At 40.6% G+C, this 23,484-nt stretch overlaps 1 protein-coding gene across 2 annotated transcripts in view; it reads left to right on the top strand.

The window, feature by feature from the left end:
• The window catches only part of LOC147796797 (leucine-rich repeat-containing protein 31-like), a 31,880-nt gene extending 19,224 nt beyond the window's left edge, over positions 1-12,656 (top strand). Inside the window, exons 8-10 of one of the 2 annotated variants that reach the window (XR_015427743.1) lie at positions 10,185-10,307; positions 11,811-11,872; positions 12,593-12,656. Coding sequence is in view for 1 of the 2 variants with exons in the window: in XM_087146142.1 (XP_087002268.1) it covers positions 4,309-4,386 (78 nt within the window). In the remaining variant the exon portion in view is untranslated. Of the gene's footprint in view, positions 1-4,308; positions 9,151-10,184; positions 10,308-11,810; positions 11,873-12,592 lie in introns of those variants that run through there. The other variant, XM_087146142.1, reaches the window with a different exon arrangement.
• The last annotated feature ends 10,828 nt before the right edge of the window (positions 12,657-23,484 follow it).

The raw sequence follows: 23,484 nt of genomic DNA, 5'->3' as shown, positions 1-23,484 counted from the left end.
GCCATCATCAAGCATTCCCACACCAAAGACCACACCATCAACTGGGAAGAAGCCCACCTCATCGAACAGTGGTACCCAAGACGCATTAGAGAAGCCTTGGAAATCTCCAAACACCCCACCGTACCTGAAGACATTGGCTTCTTCATCAGCAACATCTGGCAGCCCCTGCTCACCTCCCGGTCTGATGGTTCCTTTATACCCTAGCCCCCCCTGCCACATCCCATGACCAACTGACATCCACCAGCTGCATCCTCATTCCACCTGACTACACAGTAGGATCCGTCACACTCCAGTACTCCCAGTCAGCTTATAAGCCCCACTCTGTCGGCATCTCTTCAGTCTCTTGACGACGGAAAGAGCATGCTGTTCGAAACGTTGAGTTTCTCACGGTTCTTTTCAGAACCATACAGACTCACAAAGAGATCGTTTCCTTGCATGGTGCTACCGCAAGCTTTCCACCTTAGTTGTCTGTCACCATGAATAGCTTGAAATACCGTTCTAGGATTCTGTTGAGATTTTTATAAACTGAAAGACAGCGGCACAGTGATTTGTGCTTTTGACATAAGGAGGGATTTCAGTTGAACTCCAAACTTTAAGGAAACCAAACAAAACAGTTCTCAGTGACAGGGTTTGGCTATGTGCATCAGTATCGTTGGCTGCAAAATAAAAAGTATTAACATTTAGAGACTGGGTCCTTTCAGGGCACAAATATCACTAAAATATTTCTGATGCCTTTCCTGCAGAGACCAAACTATCAAAATGAGGGTTAAGTTGCTGGGTTTTTGTTTGTTTTTTTTTTTGCCTGTTGCACATACTCGGAGAGAACTGAAAATTCTCACCTTTGGAATTCCAAAGTTTGATTTACATGTGTGGCGGAAATGGCAAAGGAGGGGGGGTTGTCTCAGATGCATGTCAGGACTCAAACAAAAAGGAAGTGGGGGAGATCACTTTTTTCGAGCCGGCACCTCCGATGATAGCGCTGCCAGCAGGCAGAAAATTTATAGGCCCTAAACCTCCGGAGTTCCGCCTCACCGGCTTAGTAATTTCGAGATCTAAGACAAAGATTCGCCGTCAAAATATATGACCAAGTGAAGAGATAAGTCGAGCAATTAAGAGTGTAAGATTTTCCTAAGGACAGACAGTCTACTGAAGGAATTTACAATGCAGACCAGTTTCAGAACGACTCAGCAATAATAATTGAATTCAAGTCTGACAACATTGAGAAAACGAGGGCAAGAATGAAATGAGAATAATTTTATACAAAGTTAATTTGTACATTATACAGCTAATAAATGCCCATGAACCCAGTTGATTGAGTGCGCTCCAACGACTTCACTGCAATGCGAGTACGAGCAAAATATAAACAATCGTCGTAAGAGTGTAGAGTCTAGGCAGCAAGTCTAGGCAATGGTAGGTCTTGAAATAGGCCTAGGCAACCAAATGCATATGCTCCTCAACAATAACTCTCTTATATATTGTAGCGTAGGCACCGACCGACTGATAGAGGGCACCAACATGTAACCACAATGGTGCCGTGCAGTGGAGCCCCTGCTGGTTGGACCCGTAGCCTGCGGCACCGACGCAGTAGGTTTGTTTTGTTTTGGCGGCGTTGCTAAGGACATGAAAGTGCGTGTTTGGCAAGAGTCCGACTAGGTTGGTTTTACGAGATAAACGGTGGACAACGCCCCTGAAAACCAAAAAAATCCTATGTGCCATGATTTTTGTCAGGAGTAAGAGAACCCATCGACTGCACACGTTACAATATCCTTGATAACTCTAGGCACCACCTAGGCCTCTCTTAAATCTTAAATAAATATCACTAGGGAACTCCTTTGCCTGTCTTCAGTCTAATTGCCACAAGGTCTGTGTAACAAAAGGTAACAATACAGTGATGAAGACAGAGTGTATTTGTTCATAAAAAACAGCTTTATGTTCACTAGTTTTGTATGATGACACATATATATTGTCTCACAAATGATGAGAAGGGAAGATGCATTTTTGTAACATTTGACCTGAATCATGAAGCTTGCCTGCCATTCACATGGTATATTTTTCTGTCTCTGATCACTGGCAACTGTGGAATTATTATCGTCCAACCATAACCTGCTGGACGGGTGGTCAACTGCTGTCATTGTCCTAGCCTGTTCTGGATTGCGCTGGTCCCTGTGGTTCTCTGTTGGGTTTAGCTGCTTGCTCAGAGGAGCACTATCACAAACGAATACGAAACTGCAGTATGAGTAGTAGTAAGGGCAGCGGGGTCGCTAAGATAGAGGATGACAAAGGTTCTGTCCTTGATGACCTGAACTGCTCCAGAATGGAAGTTCAGAGGCTCAAGTGGGAATGGGATTGTCTCTCCGCTGAGCTAGAGGCTGTCAAAAAAAGATCACAACCTGAGATTGTAAGTGAGGTATATACACCTAAGGGTGAGGATATACCTTGTCTGAAAGTCGACTCAGAAGTCAATTGGAAGTTGCCAGAGGATACCTCAGGATATTCCTCATTGAAGGCATGAGACCATTCCAACATTGGTATATCACTGGAATTTGTTTGGAGGGAGGCAGGACAGCATGGGAGTATACCTCAGACGAGGTTAACTCCAACACCAGTAGTTAGCCCTTGCACTAATCCCGTTGTAAGCAATGAGGATGATGGCAGAAGGGAACGAGGGCTAGATTGTGACTCGCTCAGGTTTGCAACTACACAGAAGGTGACAATGACAAACAAGGTTGTTGGTGAGGTTGACTCGCCTGGAAAGGGACCTTGGTCCCTGAAAAATGAATCATGGTTAGTCAGTGGTGAGGTTCCTGGTAAACCTCAAAGTAAGCCACACAGACCTTCAATTACTACCAACGAATACAATGGCAAAGTTCTGTAGAACGATTATTACCAACATTTTGAGGCATAAAGGAAGGTGAATCTGTGGAGTGAGGAACGGGCAGCCAAATTTCTGGCTGCTAGCTCTCCAGGGTGATGCCCTGTGAAGTCTTGGCGATGGCTCAAAAAAGTTTACTTATGGTGAACTTGTTAAGGTGTTGGAGAGAAGATTCAGCCCTGGTTGACTGGCCGAAAACTTGGTGGAGTTAAGACATCTTGAACTAAGTATAACCAGGGTGAGTTTTCGTATTGTTTACTTTTACCCGACACCGGTTCCTGCTAATTTTTCTTCTCTTCTTGGTCACGCTCCACCTTTCTATACGTGTACGCTGTAGTGCAGGTACTGTGCGCGGCGGTGCTCCTTTTTCAATCTCTTGCCCGCAAATATTTATAGCGCCCTCTAGCGATTCGCAAAACTTTTTTTTGTCACTGCGCGCATCTCCAAAATTTAGCAATGTCGATCTTTTGTTTAAATTGAATACCGGGCATTCATTGACGTCGACTTAAATACTGGGCATTCTTGGGTGTCAGCTGCGTACCGGGCATTCGTGAGTGTCAGCTGCGTACCGGGCATTCTTGGGCTTCGTTGAGTTAACTTGTAAAGTGACGCAGTAGCAGAAGGCTGATTTCGATCTAGCTACCACAGCTATTGCACGTCTACCTGTTTGCTGGTGCATCTACAAAAATTTTGTGCAGCACTTTCTCTCATTTCTGTCTGTCAGAATACTAAGCCTGATTAAATCATTTCCATATTATGGTCACCTTTAATTTTGTATTTGCAGTTAGCTGATTAACTCTTGAATATGTTTAAAACATTTTCCAAATAGCTGTTTTGAAAAGATAGACATTTCCTTATCATGAGACTCCGGATTTATCCAACCCTGAATGTTAGACTAGCTAGCTTGACTACCTTATAACGTCAAGTTGTCACCCAATCAAATTGCTTTGACGTGGTGTGTTTTGTATCGGATTAGCTATACTTGTTGTGAAGTTTCCCTCGTTGGCCAAACTGAAGCACATCTGAGGATACTGCGGACCCAGCAGCTGATCACTTGTGATAATCTGTCCTATCAAGGCAGCCATTCACAATCTTTCCCAGAAGACCTTGCCTTTTTGAAATTCCAAACTGTTTTTTTGCAAACAATTCCTTGAGCCTCAACAGGTCAAATTTGTCACACAAATAGAATGAGCCCTAAACTTCCTTTCATTCTAAGCTCACATTTTGTACGTATTCTGAGTGAAACAAGTAGCCTGCTTTTTGCAATGTATCTTCTTTTATCATTTATAATTCAAATTTAATATTGATGGCTAGTAAGCTTGATTCTTTTGTTTGTTCTGTTGTTCCAAGCAGTGGTCAATAAACAATGGTAAAGTTACCAGGAACTTCTGCTACCTGCTGAATTTTGTTGTTTACATTTTGTTTTGCTTTTCTAGTTCTGCCCCCCCCCAATCAGGAACTGCAATTTGAGTAATGTGAACGCCGACCTCTGTTGCCACAGGATCAATGACTAGTACAAGGAAGTATCTCGCCTTAATTTACCAACTTCATGATAGTCAGAGATTGCAGTTGAATCTTCTAATTTTTGGTTAAAAAGTCTCGTTGATGAGTCCATACGTACATTATAGTCTGTGTGTAGTATCAACCTTGTCAGTTTATGCTGTCATATGAAGGTAGGAACGTGACAGTGTTGAAGATGTTATGATATTTTTAGATGATGCTGTTTCCTTTCCATGCTTATGGTACGCCTCAACTATAGTATCAGTTCCAACTATGGTTTGGCCTGTCCCAACTATGGTTGGGCTCATCCCAACTAGAAGGGCTACAGTTGGGCCAGCCCAACTACAGCACAGAGGTCCTGTGTGCATGATGTGTCCAGCATGTGCCAAAGTCATGTCATCGGTCAAGTGTCATGTTATCGGCCATCATGTAGATGAACAGTTGAAGTGCCACATTTTAGATGAATTGTGTCAAGAGTGAGCCACATTGATGACTTGGATAATGTTGAGACATTTCCCACAGACATTGACCAGCCCAACTGCGGCACTACAGTCATGACAGTTGGGACTGATAGTTGGGACTTGTGTTATAGTTGGGGCATAACACTTTCATTAGGTTCGACATTGCTCTATTGGTTCAAGAACTCGAAGTCACTACTTGAAGTACTCCGTCATATTCCGTGGGACTTAAACAAGGTTTACATGGTGTCATAACCCAATGGAGTTTTGGAATCTGATTTTTTTGGTTCATTGATTCACTGGTGTAAGTGAGCTATTAAATCAAATATTCCCGTCAGCCAAAATCAAATAATTAAAACTACTGATAATAGTATACTGTTTACAAAGTGGGATAACAAGGTTTCAGAGCATGAGATGGAGTATTTTTGCAAGAAATGAGAATTGCCCACCAATTTCTCGCTCCCAAGTTCCACCCAGAGACTGTCGCTCCATTCATGTCGTTCCTGTTTATCAGACTGCGCATGATCTGCATCTTGTTTCAACCATTTTCGGTGGCAGGGGGATCTTTCAGTCTTGCAATCGGTCACAGCTACATAGCACAGCTTATGTTGCACGTCCCTCCCATGGGTGTTTCCAGGTCACAGCATGAAAACAATACAAGATGTCATTCCCACCACTGCTTTTTAAGAGGTATAGATTAATCAGGTTTGGTTTTTTTAGGGGAAAATTTGATTTTAAAGCTTTCTTACATGAATCATTTCATCACAAAAATCTAATTCCAAAACCCCATAGCGTTATGACACTACGTAAACCGTGTTGGCTCAAGTATGATGGAGTTGTGACTTGGAGTTCTCAAAGTATTCCATGCTCTAACCATGGACCATTTGCCCAGGGATGTGCAACTTAAGCCCAGAGCTGGTTCAGTGCGTGTTATGGCCGGCACAATATCAAAGCAAAACTTAAGTTGGATTATGTTACACTTTCTCTAATAATAAAACACATATTCCTGTCTACTACTTTGTTTTCTTGTATTATTTTAAGTCAGGTAACACCCTTTCTGAAAATATGCTGCTCAAGTTTTTTCATCGTTTAATTAGGGAATTTTGCTTCATTAAAACTTCGTTTCTCCTTGAAATCGATAAATGAAGGAGATATATTCGTCAAAACAAATAGATTTAAGCACCACATCAGCGCGTCAGCATAACCATGGCTGCACTGTACATGCTGCAACGCGTGTCGTGGTCGCGAGTTTTTTCGAGAAAGTCGAGAGCGCCTCGGGGGTAATAACGATCCGTAACATGCATGGAACCCATGTCGCACATATGTTTGCACTGGGGCCACTTGCAGTTGCACATCCCTGGGTATATGGTCCGTGCTCTAACGTAGCTCTACTGAGTGGAGCGTAGTACTCCTCTTACTCAAGTTTTGGATAGGATCGGTCATTCAAAACTCGACGAAGAGGAATTCTATGTTCCATTCAGTAGAACTAGCTCTAATGTAGAACTGTAGGGAACAGGTCAATTTGTACATTGTAGGGCCTTCCTTGGGCAACTCTTACCATGAACAACTCCTACATAAGTCAACATAATTGTACCAACTCGTACTTTTGCAGAGTCACACCTTGGACAACTTGTACCTCCAGTAAAGACAACTTATACCTTCGTGTACGAGACAACTCGTACTTTTACAGAAATCAGAGATTGCTCAGAGCTTATTATTGTAATTAATTTGAACAATAATTTGATATCTTAGTCAAGTGTTCATCACCTACCAGGTAATTTGCTGTTTCAGCTACACTGCCTTCCCTTCACGCCGGTGGGTGACATTAATGTGAGATGTGTCGATGTTATGCACGTGAACGCACGGTCAGCGTGGCCAGCCGTCATTCCATGCAATTCAGAATTTTCACCGTGCAGTCTACTGTGATGATAGAGTGATGCCATGTTTTCATTTACATCAAAGTTTATAAAGTAATAAGAACTTTAATAAGTAAGGCAACCACCCCCCCTAAAAAATTAAAAACGAAACCAGAAACATTTCCAAAAGAAATCAAGACATGCTGTACATGTTACAAGTTTTTATTAAGTGCATTCCACCCCCCCAAAGTTACTAAACAAAGCCATCATTCCCCCTGCATAATGAAAAAGTCCAGTAACGTTCTCCCAGAGCCATTAATAAATTGAAGTTAGCGCTCTAGTTATATAGCTCTATGATTCTCATTCGGTTTTGCATTGTTTTGTACGGGCTTTCAACAATTTTAGGACATAAGTTCATTGAAATATAAGTGCGACACAAATGTACAATCGTCCAGAGAGATTCTGATTTGGATAGTCATTTAAAAGACCAATCCTCAGGTTGCAAATCCACAGAAACGGTCTTGAAGGGAATACACCATGGATGGGCAGATGTTAAGGTAATACAGTCAGCACTTAGAAAATCCCAAAATCCTGAACAAGCAAATTGAAATTTTGTAAAACGGTGTGAGATCAGGTGGGAAAACTCTCTCTACAAGCCTCGATATTTACAATTTTGGTACACCTACAAGTGGTTCATTTTAACCTTCAGGAATTTCAGACACTAATACATGTACGTAAAGCAAAAGTAAAATTACAAATTGAAAGGGAAAAAAGACCAATGGTTGCAACAAGACACTGTAAATGCACCATAAAGCATCTGCATTTCCAGATGTGCATTGATGATGCATATATGATAATGTACAAATGTAAAACAAACATGTACACATGCATACAGTGCATGTACACGAGTGCATACAACCAGCATCCTGTGTAAAACAGCCAGCACTAAAAAATCCCTAGCTACAACCCAGTATCCAACATGTCCTCAGTCCAGCGTGGAAAACTTTACTCCAGATCATGTGTCAAAGCCGTTTTTATATCCACAACTTATACTTGTAAAACAAGTTTTTATTGTTATGATAGCGCCCTCTTTAGATTTGTTAAGGGCAGTCGTTCATGAGGTCTCTTTAATATGAACATGACCTAAGTCTGCATCATGTAATCGCACTGTTTTGTGTCCTTCCTTTGTCTCTGATATCAGACATTTTACTGACATCAGCCCTACTATATAGTGACTATTAACATAACGAAACATTTATTTATGTCATAGATTAAGTGCTCCGTCAGGTGTGAGATCCATATAAACTTACGGAAGACCCAATTTCAGTCATATTCCTGAATGTATTTGTAGCGGGCATAATATGAAAATTATGACACCTGCTTACATTATTTATTTGTTTACTAGTTTACGCCATTTTATTGTCAGCCAACCAGTGGAGATTAGTGCGTTTCCGGCTAAGTTAGCGAAAAGTTTTAACACGCTGTACAAAAATACAGATATCCTAAATCTAAAGGATACATATATTTAAAAACAACAAGAAAAACCCAGGGATTCTGTTTACACAGGATAATTATTAATTAACAATAAAAATAAATGGAGGGCGTAGCTTGAGGTTGCGTTGAAGTTGGGGGTGACTTGTCCTTGCTTCACTGGCACCAAGCTGGAGAGCCTGCAGTTGAAGGACTTGCGGTTCAACGGGGGTTTGGATGAACTCTGAGGGCCGTTGGCTATGTGAAGATGGTGTGTAGGACTCGATTGCACAGTCTCTCCTTCCCCGGCTTGAGTCAATCAGGTGTGGGGAACACAATTCATGCGACTCTGCTTCAAGTCACTCCCTGTCCAGCAGTACATACAGCTCGATAGGCTCACTGAGGTTACCTTAGTGCATCAGTACTAGCGGTGTCTTTGCCTAGAGCAGGACAGGGACGAATATGTAATTGTGGCAGGTTCAATGCAAGGAGAGATCACAGAGACAACAGAACAGTCTCTGTGGAGTCCAGTAGCCAAGTGCAGTGAAATACTAACTATACTAAGTAAAACAGTTGTATGGACTATCAAAAGTGAAAGTCCCTTTAAAACACTACACTGTGTGTAAGGTTGTCATGGTTACCAGTGCCGGTCAATGCCTTCGTCCACCTGGGTACCTCATTTGTGTGTGTGGGTTGGTCTACACAGAAATGACTAAGGTGCTACAAGGACACTATACCAAGACCGGTGTCTTAGGAATTACAAGGTTACAACTGTTGCGGTCAAACTTTGGAAGTCTGAGTCCGGGAAATATGAGTAACTCATAATCAGGAGGTAAAAGTTAATTAAGATTAAACATTAAAATGTCAAAGTTCTGGGCAATCAAATCGATTTAAAGCAAAAGGAATACACATCAAAAGATTAAACACCCGGATATAAGAACTGAAATAGAATAAAGAAAAACTAACTATTGAATATATGGAACTATGGTAAAAACTAGATAAAGGTGAATCAAGTCAAATGATTGAAACTTATCAAGTAATAAAACACAGAAGAATGTTGCAAATTCAAAGACTTAACTTGTACAAGAGGGAAATATCCCTCTCTTCACTTTAGTCAAGGGAATGTAATTATTCAATGTATGCTAGAAGTAATATATCATAAAAACCTAAGTAAAATAATATTATACAAGTAATCCTAGGAATCACGTCTTTCTAAATTAAGTTTTACTTAATTTAGACAAGTCGCCAGAGATCTTTTACATGGAAATGGTAAACTTCCAAATCAATGGAAACTCATACAACAAGTTAAATTCATTTAGTGTTCTGGGACTAGGAAGTCAGAATGTTTGGACGGATCGTGGAAGATATCGCACAAGAAATGGTGTTTGTATCTGGAAACAACAGAACCTTAAACAGATGTCAACATGGATAGAACTTCTAAAATAGACTTTGGCTTGAATCAAGACGTGCACATTCTTTTACTCTTTCAGAGCACTCTCAGCCAAAATTACAATGACTGCAATTCAGAAACGCAATATGATATTGACCTATGACGACTTGGTCTAAACGTTGAAGAATAGACACTTCAATCTAGGCATAAAAGTAAGACAAAAGTATCCTCAAACTCACCTAGAGCAGGACAGGGACGAATATGTAATTGTGGCAGGTTCAATGCAAGGAGAGATCACAGAGACAACAGAACAGTCTCTGTGGAGTCCAGTAGCCAAGTGCAGTGAAGGGTCACTGGCCACTGAATTTATCTGCTCCTCCTCAAGGACTCTTGTGGTTGGTTGCAAGTTCTGCTACCAACCTGCCCACACGCACTGCCAAGCAACCCACACATTTCTAAGAAACTGCATGACCTAACTCTGGGGGAGTTAGAATTTCAAAAAAATGGGGGCACAAAATTCATCCTATTACATATTGTATACATTTGAAACCTTTAATGGGATGGTACTCATGTTTTATGAGGGTTGGAATGAAATCATAGAATAGAGTCTGGTTCACGTGATTACTCCTTTGCTGCAGAACAAATCAACCAGATGCTGGTCACCTGGAGAAACAGACAACCTGTTCATGTCAATCAGACAGAAGCTCTCTGCAAAGCATTGAAGGAGGTTGGAAATTCACAACTTGCTGCCAACTTGACAGGTAAGTTATAGAGTAACAGTTATGTTATTTTTATGAAACCTTTAATGGGATGGGACCAGGTGGTTTTGGGGGGTCAGATTGAAATTGTAGAATAGAATCTGGTTCTTTAAATGTCACATTTTCGACTGAATCACTGTGCTGGGGAATCTGACTGAAATTGGGTCCTCTTGCGAATACGGTCTGTAGAAGAATTTTCCATTGTAATATACCCACAATAGTTAGGCCAGCCCAATAGTTGGAGCTGTCCCAACTATAGTGGGGACGTATACAGTTATAGTACTATAGTACTGTTTGGCAATAACAAAATCACTATGACCAACACGCACAATTAAAATACATGCAGCGTATATGTATGTATGTTTTGTGACCTCTGTAATTGGAGCCTGATTGAATAGGAAATGTTGGAAATGGTTTGGATGAGGGATACGTGTGATGTATGGATTGGACAAACTTGGTTGTTATATTACTGATTTGTGTAGTTATCTTAAACATCTACTTACATGTATGTATGTAAGCAAGTATTGCTGTGAAATGAAAATTGCTTACAGTGTGTGGGATAAACTAACCCATATGAGCCTGTGGTTTAACCACCAAGTTTTTCTGAGCCAGGTTTACATATCCTGTATTCATACCATTTCTAATGGTCCCGAATATTTAGAAGATGTCACCTTAGTTCTGACAAAAGAAGTTGGATGAAGTTCATCATTTCAAAATGAGTGCACATTCTCACCCTTAACCCCTTCACGCCGGGATGCGTTAAGACACGGCGTAAAAATTGAGATCCTCAGCCCGCTTTTCAGCTATTATTCTCGGCCCACGCTCCAGCGAACACGGTGAAAGAAGGCAGACCTGGCTCTTGTGTATATGGTAATTGGTCGTTGTGTGTAGCCCAGAAATGAAAAGACTGAACTCATAATCACCAGCTTCACAGTAGCCCCACTTTGAAAAGAGGCAACGGGAATGTGGAAGCTTGAGTAGAGCCACATGCCACCGAACAATCAGCCTTTTCACTTTGCAGAGCACACTGGGCCACAAACCGAGAATTTTTGGTTTGGCAGGTGGCCTTTGTGGCCAAGCGAGGCTGGAATTCTTGAAGTCGGCTTTCGGAAAGAAATTCCGGAAAGAAGGCGTTAACTATCCTAAGATTTGGGTCATTCTAGAAATTTGGGGCCCAAAAGTGTGACATATTTGTTGTCTTGTTACATCTGACCTTTGTAACTTGGCATGTCTGGGAATATCATTGAAATTAATTTCAAACTACTTGTAAATATTTGTTTGGCAGGTAATTTGCATCATTTTTCACTCTGGGAGATCAAAGAATATATTTTAACCTTTCAAAATCATCTGCCAGATATGACAGGGACACAGAAACCATTGGTCCCCAAATTTAAAGGATGTCCAATTTCTCAGAGACCTGTTTTTGTTAACTGCTTGCTACTATTTGATATGCTGTCACTGAGTTGCCAATTGACTAGATACAAAGACTTCATTAATTACCAACAGAATGGCTGACTGGGATGGAGGGGAGAGCCAGAGGAGATTAGGGAGACATCACGAAGCAACAGGTGATGTGTGTTATTCAAGTGGAGTATTGTGAAACTAAATACTTGTACTAACTTTGCTAAAGAAAGTGTTTGTTATCCTTGCCAACTTAAGCCTATCATGATTCATGCATGCTGGCAAATTTATGGTTCCCTAAAATAAAAAAACAGAATTGCACTGAAATGAGTTTGTAAAGTATACTTCCAATTTTTCACCATCTGAAATTGAGTTTTTTGTTTTCAATTTCACATAAACTTACATTCATGTTAAATCTTCATGTAATTTTCTGTGATGGGCCACAAAGTTTCCTGTTCTACATTTACCTCAAACATGGAACTCATTTGAATCATGGAGGAGTACTGAAAGGACTTGTCAAATATGTGTACACAGGTATCCCATCCAATTGTCTTTGCGGTAATTTAATTGGGTGACAGTGTTAGACCTTCACAAGACCACACAAGACCAGCGCAAGACCAACACAAGACCTTCAGTCGAAATTCAAGTCAATTCAAGTCATTCAAATGAACTGCAACAAAAGCATTCCTTTGTCATTGTTCACCCAGTTACTTGTGACTGGTCTTGTGCATGGTCTTATGTCTGGTCTTGTGATGGTCTCGACTACAACACTGTTGGATGACTTCATTGGTGTCATTAAAGAAAGTGAATTGGGCTGCATGTTTGTGAACATTGCTCATTTCAGTACAGATTTTATTTTATAATGTCTGCCTTTCTTATTATAACAGGGCCACTGGATGATGACAGCCTCTACAGCATATCTACGCAGATTCATGCAGGTGAATGGAGGGGACTGGCAACAAGGCTTGGCTTCAGTGCTGCAGAAGTCTCCCACTTTCCAAGTGATCACTCCTTCACTGCAGAACAAATCAACCAGATGCTGGTCACCTGGAGAAACAGACAACCTGTTCATGTCAATCAGACAGAAGCTCTCTGCAAAGCATTGAAGGAGGTTGGAAATGCACAACTAGCTGACAACTTGACAGGTAAGTTACAGTGTGATGGGAGAAAGCAATAGTTGTGTTATTTGGATGAGCTGAAGACTCTGTGTTCAATATTTATCTTTTTGTGAGATCCATAAAAAAGTTAGTAAGTGCAATCTTTAGGGAAGATGCCGTTTTTGTAAAATTTATATGACATAATCTTGATAGAACTCAGACTTGAAATTATCACCCAGGTTTGAAACAGCAAGTTTCTATTGATATATTTTGTTAATTTGGATTTTTGTAGCTATCATTTTTCACCGTCCAAAAGGGAGACTTAACATTGCAAAGGCAAGATTGTGAAATTTGTATTTTTTGAAAGTACATAACTAATGAAATACATAACCCTCCTTCTGTTTAAACCGTCAAAAACAGTCCAAAATTCTTTCCACTTGATTTGCCCTAGTCACACAGACACATATGGGGAATGTGACTGATTTTGACTGATTTTGACAACTGTGTCAAGAATGCATCTTTGCTTAGAAGGGAAAATAATGGGTTCATGCTTGAAGGAGGGACATTTGTTATAAAATCTCATTAAATCTTAAAACTATCCTAATGCAAAATTACATTGGAACTTTGAAGAAAAGGATATTAAATACTTTCTTTTCAGAAAGATATTTAGCAATCAATACATATAGTTGTATTTTTTATGAATAAAGAGCAGTTGGAAGACATGGTTGTTGAACATATTACAGTCACAAAGTTCTACTTGATATTGTAATGTGTTTTGTTTTATTTGATACTGTATCAGAGAATCAACCAAGTGCATGCAAGCAACCAACCACACAGAGGGCTGTCTTATGCTCACAGACACCAGGTATGTGCACTAACCAATGTTTTAGGTATAATTTCTGAGTTACTTTTGCTAGAAAGGTCATTGCGAGAGCCTCACATTCTTCAGTAGGGGACTTAGTTGGAAAACAGGGTAAGTTGAAACATTCAGATTTTCTTCCACAGCTGGGATGAATTTTATGAAAAGCTGCTTCCTAGGGGTAGCCCTTAGCAAGAGCCATCCACCATATTGCCAGCAGCACTAATGTATCGATACATGTAGTTCTTAATTGGGAAAGGAAACATTTCTTGGTTCCTGCCGTGCGACTTATTTTGGTACGTATGTGTGCATTCATTGGACTTTGGAAGGACTCAACTGTAACGTTACAGTCAATGATTATTTATGTTAAATGTGGAGTACATGGTAAGTTTTATGCAGTCTGAATGTTGTATGTTGCAACATCGTGAGCCTTACAGGTAATTCTTAATTCTTTTTATTTCAAAAATTTCTATTGTGTACTGATTTACTGTCCAGCAAAGTGTTAAGTGGTTGAAAAATAATAATTTATACTTTAACAGGTATGAGTTGCATGCATTATAAGACTATTGAACCATTTTGCCCCACATTCAAAGGTAAATAGATATATTTTGCTTTCTTTCACATTTTCCATACCCTCCCCTAAAAATAGGTTTCGTGACATAGAATATGGTCGGTATAAGGAAAGAGGCATCAGTTATTATGTGGAGGGGTGTAAGTGAGAAAACCATGATGAACTCACATGAATATTTAAACATGAATCTTTTCATTTATATTTGACATTTATACATTTGACATTCTTGATACAAAGGAGGCTGTTTGGGACCATTTACCATGTCCATTCTACAGTGCAAATAGATTAAGATAGTTCCATTGTCGTTTTCTTCACAACAGGAGAGTTGGATGATAGCAGTCTGTATGACATAGCTGAACAGATTGATGCAAATGAATGGACAAGACTTGCTGCAAAGCTTGGCTTCAACCAAGCAAGAGTCTCTCACTTCAAGGACAATCATTCCAGTGTTGTTGATCAGATCAATGGGATGCTGGTTGCATGGAGGAAGAAACAACCAGGTGATGTCAATCAGAGAGAAGCTCTCTGCAAAGCACTAAGGGAAGTTGGGGACATCAATCTTGCCGATAAGCTGAGTGGTGAGTATACATGAACATGTTAAGAAAGGAATAAACTACAATGAACTCCGGCTTTGTGTATTTTGGCATTCTCTGGACCCAAAAGTTGTGACTTAAGCAAAGCCGACTTCTACTGTAAGTCCTCACTTTGCCAACTTACATGTACATGAAATGATGACCGACACAAACACACTTGTAAATGTATGCATGCAATTCGGTTGCAACACTCCAAATATCTAGTCCAAGACTCAATGAAAACATGCAACATGATTTCTGTTACAGTGCTCCGAGTATTTGACATAGCGATGTAGCGAAGCGTAGCATTCCATCAGTCCAAACTGAGTGCCTACATGTACATGGACCAGAAAACGCTGAATTATCCTGGCAACAACCCAACAGGAAATTATGCTCTACTAAACCACTGAAAAACATTTGAAATTCATGAAAGCTGGGCATAAAGAGGATAAAAAAAATAATAATAAAAATAAACTAGGCATAAAGAGGAATCTTGTTCTGTTTACTAACTCACTGTACTATTTCAGAAGTTTTTGATCATTCCAAGTTTTCAGAGGCTTGAAGTTTGGATTGTATTTTGAGTTGTTGCAGGGGTCACTGGCTCCCGGCCATTCCTTGGCTTTGTCACCTTTTTTAGCAGTAGAAACGAATGTTCGTCAAGTCGTCCCAAAGTAAAGTCATCCCTGGGTCAACTCGTTCCCGAGTCAACTCGTCCCCAAGTCAAGTTGTCCCCCGTATAAAGAACTAAATTATAATCTTAGTGCAGCAATTCTTTGTGGGGGGGATATTTTGTTTCTTTTAATTTTTTACTGCAGCAATTAATTTTTTTGGAGGGGGGAATTTATTTATTTGGCGTTTTCGCAATTTTGCGAAAAAGGCATTCTTTTTGTTCTTTTTTGTTTTGCTTCTTCTTCTTCCTTTTTCTTCTTCTGCTCAAAAGCCTGTTTGTTTTGTACACGTTTTTTCTACCGGTGACTTCAAACTAATTACACCAATGAACAACCCTTATGCATAGATGGTCCTAGAAACATGACGTCATGATGACATCATTTAATGATTTATTTTCGATTTTTAGATATTTATTTCAGCCCATTAACTTTGTACACCTTTTTGAGGCACTATTTTCGTACCTTAGTAATCATTGACTGTCGTCAAACTTGCAGCTAGTACTAACTATAAAGCAAAGATAATTCTGAAGTATTTACGTCATGATGACGTCATCACGTGATTCATTATTAAATTTTGAATATTTAAATGTTCCGTTTAATTTATAAAAATCCATATAAATTGACTCTGGACTCCCGCAACATTCTGTTTGCAGCAGGTGCCATGAAAAAATGTGGTCTTCAATTCATCTCGTGTGGGTCAAATCACGTGACCCCTCCTTCCGGTCAAAACCTAAAGTGGTCTTATTGTTTAAAAGTGGTAATAGGTATCAAGTTGTTTTCAACAGTGTTAGTCTGCTGAGGTATAGCATTTTTCAAATATCTACCGATGACATCACCTAATTGTCGAGTGCCCTCTAGCGACAGGTTAAAAATTAGAAAAATGCGTTTTTAATAGATGTCTGTGAATAGATGTTTGTCCGAATTGCCTAAAAATTGATGTAGATGACTGACTTTACCCAATCAACACGTGTGTGAAGTTTGGGGCTTATCACGTCATCACACCGGAAGTTTCTTTTATTCTTCAAAATTCGGTAAAAAAAATCAACCGTAAGAGATATAAGCGTGAATTGTCCACGAGATGACAGCTAAAACATTGGAGTCAGGTGCACGAAGTGCATGACTGGTGTACTTTTTCACACATGTGAAGCGCCGTCGACAAAAAAACCCTAAAATATAAATTGCCAACTCAAAAATCCAATTTGCATGCTGTGAATATGCTACTGTGTGTGTGTAGACACCCAATATCTGCCTGCAACATAGACGGCGCACAGTGCGTAGGGCATTATCCTCGGGACTTGGCAAAATGACGACCACGTGCTGCCGAGAGCAGATCGTATGTATGGAATACCAAAAGGGACAAATGTGTAAGATATCTAATCTGTGCCTTTTCCACGATAAGTATTATGTTTTGTGTTGTATATTGTATTGTACATGTCTTATAGGGTTGAAACCTTGCAGGTAGTTAGGAAGGGAAGGTTTACAAATGAAAATTGACCTCAGGTGATGACAATACCATCAGCAGACGAGTCACGTGACATTAAATGGTGCCTCATTTAAAATACTATATCTCCTGAAGTGTATATCCAAATTGGTTCAAATCTTGCAGATATCTTGAAAAGGGAGTGCTTGAGACAAATTTTGACCTCGTGTGATCATGACTTCATCAGGAGACAAGTCACATGACATTAAAGGTGCACACTTCAAGGCCCTATATCTCCTGACGTAGCTGTCCGATCGGGTTCAAATCTTGCAGATATCTTGAAAAGGGAGTGCTTTAGAGGAAATTGACCTGACATTAAACCTGCACTGTTTAAAGCCTAATATCTCCTGAAGTACATGTTCTATCAGGTTGAAACTTTGCAGATAACATAAAAGAGGGGTGTTATATACGAAAAATGACTTGATGTGATGATGTCGTGGTTGTTTCAATGTACAAAAGAATGCAAAAAAGCCCTCTGTTCTGTTGGCAAACAGACAGATAAGCTCTCGTTCTTTTATTGGGAATTTTTTCTAATTAGTTTTGTTTATTTTTATTTATTTTTATTTCAATTAATTATCATTTCTCAGACAGGACTGAATTATTTCTTTTGAAAGTGTGTTGGCTCTGAAAAAAGCTGGTTGATTTGAAGATTCAGGCCTGGTTTTCCTACAGTGATGGTCCAGTGAGATGCTTGCATTTGGCAAGGAGACTGGACGTCTTGGTAGCACTCCCACAGCAGAAACAGCTGCCCCTGCTTTCTTCGAACGTTCTTCCTCTGACGACGGTGAAGCTTAGACTCCTTGACCAGGCGCATCTGCATCGTCACCAGAGCAGCTTCTTGGTGGAGGAGCTTGATGACAGTGTAGAAGTGATCTTGCTCCATCCTGCCCGGCCATTGAGACGCTGGTGCCAGCCCTCTTCATTATTATTCGTCCTGATGCTCCGCATAAAAACGGACCAGTTGGCTGTGCTCCAGGTAGGATGCTGCAGCCCTGTTGCGGAGATGTGTAGTCACATAGCTGATGCAGTGGTGCTGAGGTAGCTCTCACTGCCAGCTGGTGGAAGGCCTCGGGGATGTGTTCTGCGGGTAGAAATGGCAGAGACATCAACTGCCTAATGAAGTCGTTCACAGATGCATCTGTGGTGTAACCTCCCTGCAGGCCCAGCTCTTGAGACTTCCGCCAGACAGCCTGGGTCCAGTGGTAGAGACAGCCGTACATGTGCATGTCACCAAAGACGGACCTCACTGCCTCCCAAACGGTGGATTCAAAGTCCACGACCACTTTGCAGAGACTGCTTGCGTGTAAAGGAAGCCGTCGCTGTAGGGCCCACAGCACCTGAAATGGATAGAAAGTGAAAGAAAAATACACAAGAAAAGAACTTGTTCAATTATTTATTCACCTACAACAAGGAAACAAATCAAAAGAAAAATTGACTCAACAATCATTACCATTATTATCCATTAGGATAATTTAAAAAAGGAAAAGAGAAAAGAATTAACTTGTTTATTTAATTAACTTGTTAATTATTTCTCCACCTGTAATAAGGATACCAATGAAAAGAGTAATTGGCTCAATAATATTACCATTATTCCCCTTTTAAAAGAATAATAATACAGTAACGGCAACCTAAACAGGCCCAGCCGCCAGTAAGGGGAACTAACTATATTTCTATTAAGTTAAACAAAAAAACTCAGTGAGAATACAAGGAAGGAAATTCAAATTATACCTTCAAACAATTGAATTTATTAATTTAATAGGCGCTTCTTAACCTATGACCAAAAAGGGGGGGCGAATTGCAAACTGAAACAGTCTGAATGGTATAAAATAGTACCAGATGGGACCAACTACGGTGAAACACCGTTGTCTGGCGTGGCAAGGGAAATGGGCACAAGGTAAAACTACTAAGGAAAATAAATTAGAACATACTCACAGAAAAATTGCGCAAACCATCGAACCCTTCCAGAAAAATTAATTGTAGTGGTGGTGTAAAGTAATAGCGAGAATATATTTCATTCAACTAAGGATCCTGCAGCAGGAACAGAAATGAAAACAAGGGATCAAAATCTCACCACCATCCACTACCGTGCCCCAGCCGTAAGTCCACACCTACTAGCCTAAAAGGCAGCTTTTATAAGCCTGCAGAGAAAGTTATGTAAGAAATGTTGCAACACTGCTATAGAAACAAGAAAAGGAATTCTTAAGACTGCAATGAACAAACCAAATTAGCATTACTGAGGAAAACAGAGCCATAGCCAGGCCAGGGCTCCAGGGTCAAATGAAATATCAAAAGATTAATGAACAAGAAGGGCCTGCAGTACTGTGGCCAGCCCACTAACATTTTAAAGGAACTTACTTCTTAACTTAAAAAAGGAAAGACCCAAATTTTGTTACAATACCAAATAATAACAATAACACCATACCAAAAAATGACCTACCCTTTTGTAGTCTTTCTTGGTCCGTCTTGACATCATAACAAATGCTAGAGGCACGTGCTTGATGTCACCCACATCTCCCTTGATGAATGCATGGATGGAAAACAGCTGGCTGAAGGACGCCGCACCAGCATGAAGGTTCCATCCATGTACCAGGTCTTGGCACCGTCGGGGACAGCAGCTTGCTCGTCGGTGAAGAACGTAAGATACCTTGCCTCACCGACCTGGATGTCCTTCCGGAGGAAATTGCTTGGAATGTGGCTGTCCATGATGTCCAAGGAAAGATGCTTTGTCTCTGGGAGGCGCTGACCTTGACAGGTTCGGTTGGTGGTGCGTTTGAGCAGCTGGAAGAAAACCCGGTGTCCTTTTCCACCTGAACTTCTTCTACAGTGGCACTGGCGGAGCGGGAAAGGTCGCCCTTGGCCACCTCTTTCACCTTGGCAACAATTTCCACCGCTGCGTCTTTAACTGGCCGTGCTGGGTGTATGTGGTGGCAGTCAACACCGAAGTTGAGCACCTCGCTGTAAAACTGTGACAGAGCATCGGTAGGACTTGCTTGGGACGCTGCACAGCCAGGTTGTGCTGGTGGGGCTTGTCTTCTTCCAGGCGTTAGTGTAGCCGTGGTTGTCAACGACCAGTACCTTCCCTCATTGAGACCCACCCTCCGCCATGCGGAAGTCGGGAAGGGGTGTCTCCTCGGGTGGAGATGGGATGTCAAACAGTGTAGCGATATGTAAGTTGTTTTCGCTGCTGCCCTCCCTGGGTTCCTCTGGGATGAGAGAAGAAGCCGAAGCTGGACAGGAGACACATTCATTGCACACCTACAACTCAGGGAGCAAAGGATCCTGCACTATCCACCAGTACTCTTCGGAAGAAAACCTGATGTTGCCAGCACTCACACTGGTCACACTGGAAGGCCTGCTGGCATGCAGTAAGAGCACTGGAACATACAACACAAAAAGCCGTCGCTTTTCGGATGCAGATCGTTGGAATCTTGACTTAATAGCTTGGATCTTCAAGAGGCTTGGCTTGATCTCCACATTTAGCACCACTGGATTAACTGCGACAACATTTTATAGACTTTGATGGGATTCTGAGTGGATTACAGCCAACCAATCAAATTACAGACGAATTGAGGGTGAAATGAGCCCTAGAGAAATTTGCACGACAAGTATAGAGTGTCCCAACGCAGAGCGTCCCCAGCTCAGTTGTCAGCCTGTGTGCCACATCTAAAGCTGCCGTGAAACACCGCCTTCGTCAGTGAAACGTCAAAAGGGTGGCTGTGAGCATTGAGCATTGCTGCTCGGACAAAGCTGAATTTGGAGCGCTCACACACACACCACTGATACAGAACCCCAATTATACCCTAATTTATCGATAAGTAACTTCGTTTTACAAGAGCTTTATTACAAAATACAACTTTAATACAATCGTGACAAAATTTCCTTCACTATACACTCTTAAAACAACCCAGTCAAAATGTTAACTGATTTCCCAGTAATTCAAAGTAACTAAAATTCATTTCTGCATTACTGATTTCATAAAATTATTCAAATAAACTGTAAATGACTACTGGAAGATTTGAAATTTAAAAGATGTTCAAACTGCTTTGACAATTCAAAGAATAGGCCTATGTGCTGCTACATTAGTACACACCAGGAATCGCCTTTTTAATAAAAATGTGTGTCACGTCTTGGTTACTGTCGATATCAAAATGGTACGTGTTGTTTTAGTAGTTTTGTTACGGTGCATCTTTTTTGAATACTTGTTTTTCAGTGTTTTGCTTACAAAAAACAGTCTAAGGATATTTGTTTTAATGTTCACATCCACGTCATATCATTTGGGACACTCAGGTTATAAAAATGACCAGACCAGGGTGAGAAGAGCAGTATCACTGATAAAAGAACTGAGACATTCTTTAACAAATATTTGACCTATTTGTGTGGATGAGTTTATGCTAATGTTTTCATTTTATTTTTTTTGTACTCAATTGTACTGCCATATGTTTGTCCCTATTTACCTTTTGGTACAAACTAAATATTGGTTTATGGTTGGTATCAGTCTCGGATGTCATGGTCTCGGTCTTGAAGGAGTAGGTCTTGGTCTCGGTCTTGGTCTCAGACATCAAGGTCTCGGATACAACACTGTTACAAATTAAACATTCTAATGGATATGCATTAGGGAGACATGGGGACTTGATGAGAGAGACTGCCGACTTGCGTGATTTGCAGAGTTGTACCATTTCAACTTAGCTGGAGTCTACTGTAATTGCCTGTCATGCATGTGATCAGTGAACAATACTTCCACATATTGTGCCCTGCTAGCAAAGCTGAAATATCTTTTTGCCATAAATTGTTAAATTCTTATTTGAGATTTTTTGACATTGCTTTATTTATTTGATAATATTGGTCCTTGCATAAAAGTCATGCAGGGTTTGCTTTTCAAAAGGCCTACAAGTATAACTAAATGTCGTATTATCCGGCCGGGCTGCCGGATAGGTTTCTGTGCCGCAAGCGCAAGGTTCTCACTGATACGACTGCGATTAACGGACGACGACACTGTCTCTGTTGTTTACTCTACAACTGACGAAATCTTTATTGAAGCTCTCCTCAATAAAATAGGGTTAACAGACTGATTGGATGGTACATAGGTCGACAGGCCGACGGATAAACGGACCTCTGTAATATTAGGAAAATAACACAATTACTTACATGTACAGTAGATAATAGAGGGATCCCACATTAGCGCTGTCTGCGCATATCCGGGTTGAAACACTTACTACACACAACCTGCATGGTGCAAATACTGTGCACACACTGGTAGTAAAAAGTCATGGGTCATACACAGTGGTTGGAGTGTATAGCCTTGAGTTCTTGTTATAACCAAAACACAGCTGTTTCTGAAGGAATGCGACCAATTACACAACACTTTCTTTGGGTAGTCTTCACACAACACATCATAAAATGACTTGGCGCACAAATAAAACCTCTTAATCTGTGTTGGTGAGCACATACTAACTTTCCAATCTGACATACAAAATCATGTAAAAACAGTTGCAAAAGTCAGAGTGTGAAACTGAAACTGCTTGGAATATAAATATACAATATAATTCTGGAGCTAACCTGGATATGCTAACTTGGCTTCTCTCCTACTACTGGCTACATCTGCCTCAACACAATTCAACACAGATGCCACTTGAGCTATATAATAGAACAGAAATTTATCCTTACAAGGTGTACAATCATCCTTAATTACAAACTAGGACATTGTTGAATCGAGTGTGCCAAACAAGGAGGTAATCAGAACAAATGGAGAAAAGAGTACACTGTAAAATAACTTCATGTGAATGCCACGATTGTGATTGATCATAAAAACAAGCTAACAATACAAGTCCATCAACATCAGAAGTAACACAGTCTATAATACTAAGTAATCAAAATAAATTTAAAAATGAAGTTACACACAGGTAGATTACTAAGGACAGCAACTCACCCCATATGGCTACTGTGTAGACTTGAGTGTCGGGCTGTTGACCAGTGGTCTGCTGGGTGGTGCAGACTGAATTCTTACCCCGAAATAGGCCCTTAAATGCCTGTTATAGTCTCTTGATGGACATTTCCATCAAGACTATGATTGGTCACTTGCAAGTTTGACCAACCCTTCCTCAAAGTTTGATTTACATATAAGCTTCCCCATTGGTCAAATCTTTGAAGGTTCATTGTGTAACTCTGCTAATCAGCAGGATCAGCAGATTTTCTCCCAGGGTCCAACAACCTGCAACCTCCAATTTGATGAATCTCCCAAAGAATGAAAACCGGCATTCTGTTTCTAAAAATACTTGGTCAGGACTGTGGGAAAGTTCCCCTAAAACAATGGACTGGTTTAGGAAGTGAGGTAAGCATCATGACCTCCACCATTGCATACCACAAATAGTTCCATTTTGGGTTGTGTAAGGTTGGAAAGTATCCCGGGAACGAGGGGAGCAGAATAAGAAATGTAAGATATTAAACCCACACAAATTACACATTTTTTCCATTTCCTGACATAAATGATTGATCAAAATTCAACAGACTGAACAACTGTGTTAGCTCATTCAGT

Source organism: Acanthaster planci, linkage group LG14 (assembly GCF_054643075.1).
Source record: "Acanthaster planci isolate LZ-2023a linkage group LG14, COTS_SCS, whole genome shotgun sequence".
NCBI lineage: Eukaryota > Metazoa > Echinodermata > Asteroidea > Valvatida > Acanthasteridae > Acanthaster > Acanthaster planci.
The sequence above is the reverse complement of the archived record's forward strand: the minus strand, read 5'-3'. Positions and strand labels throughout refer to the sequence as shown.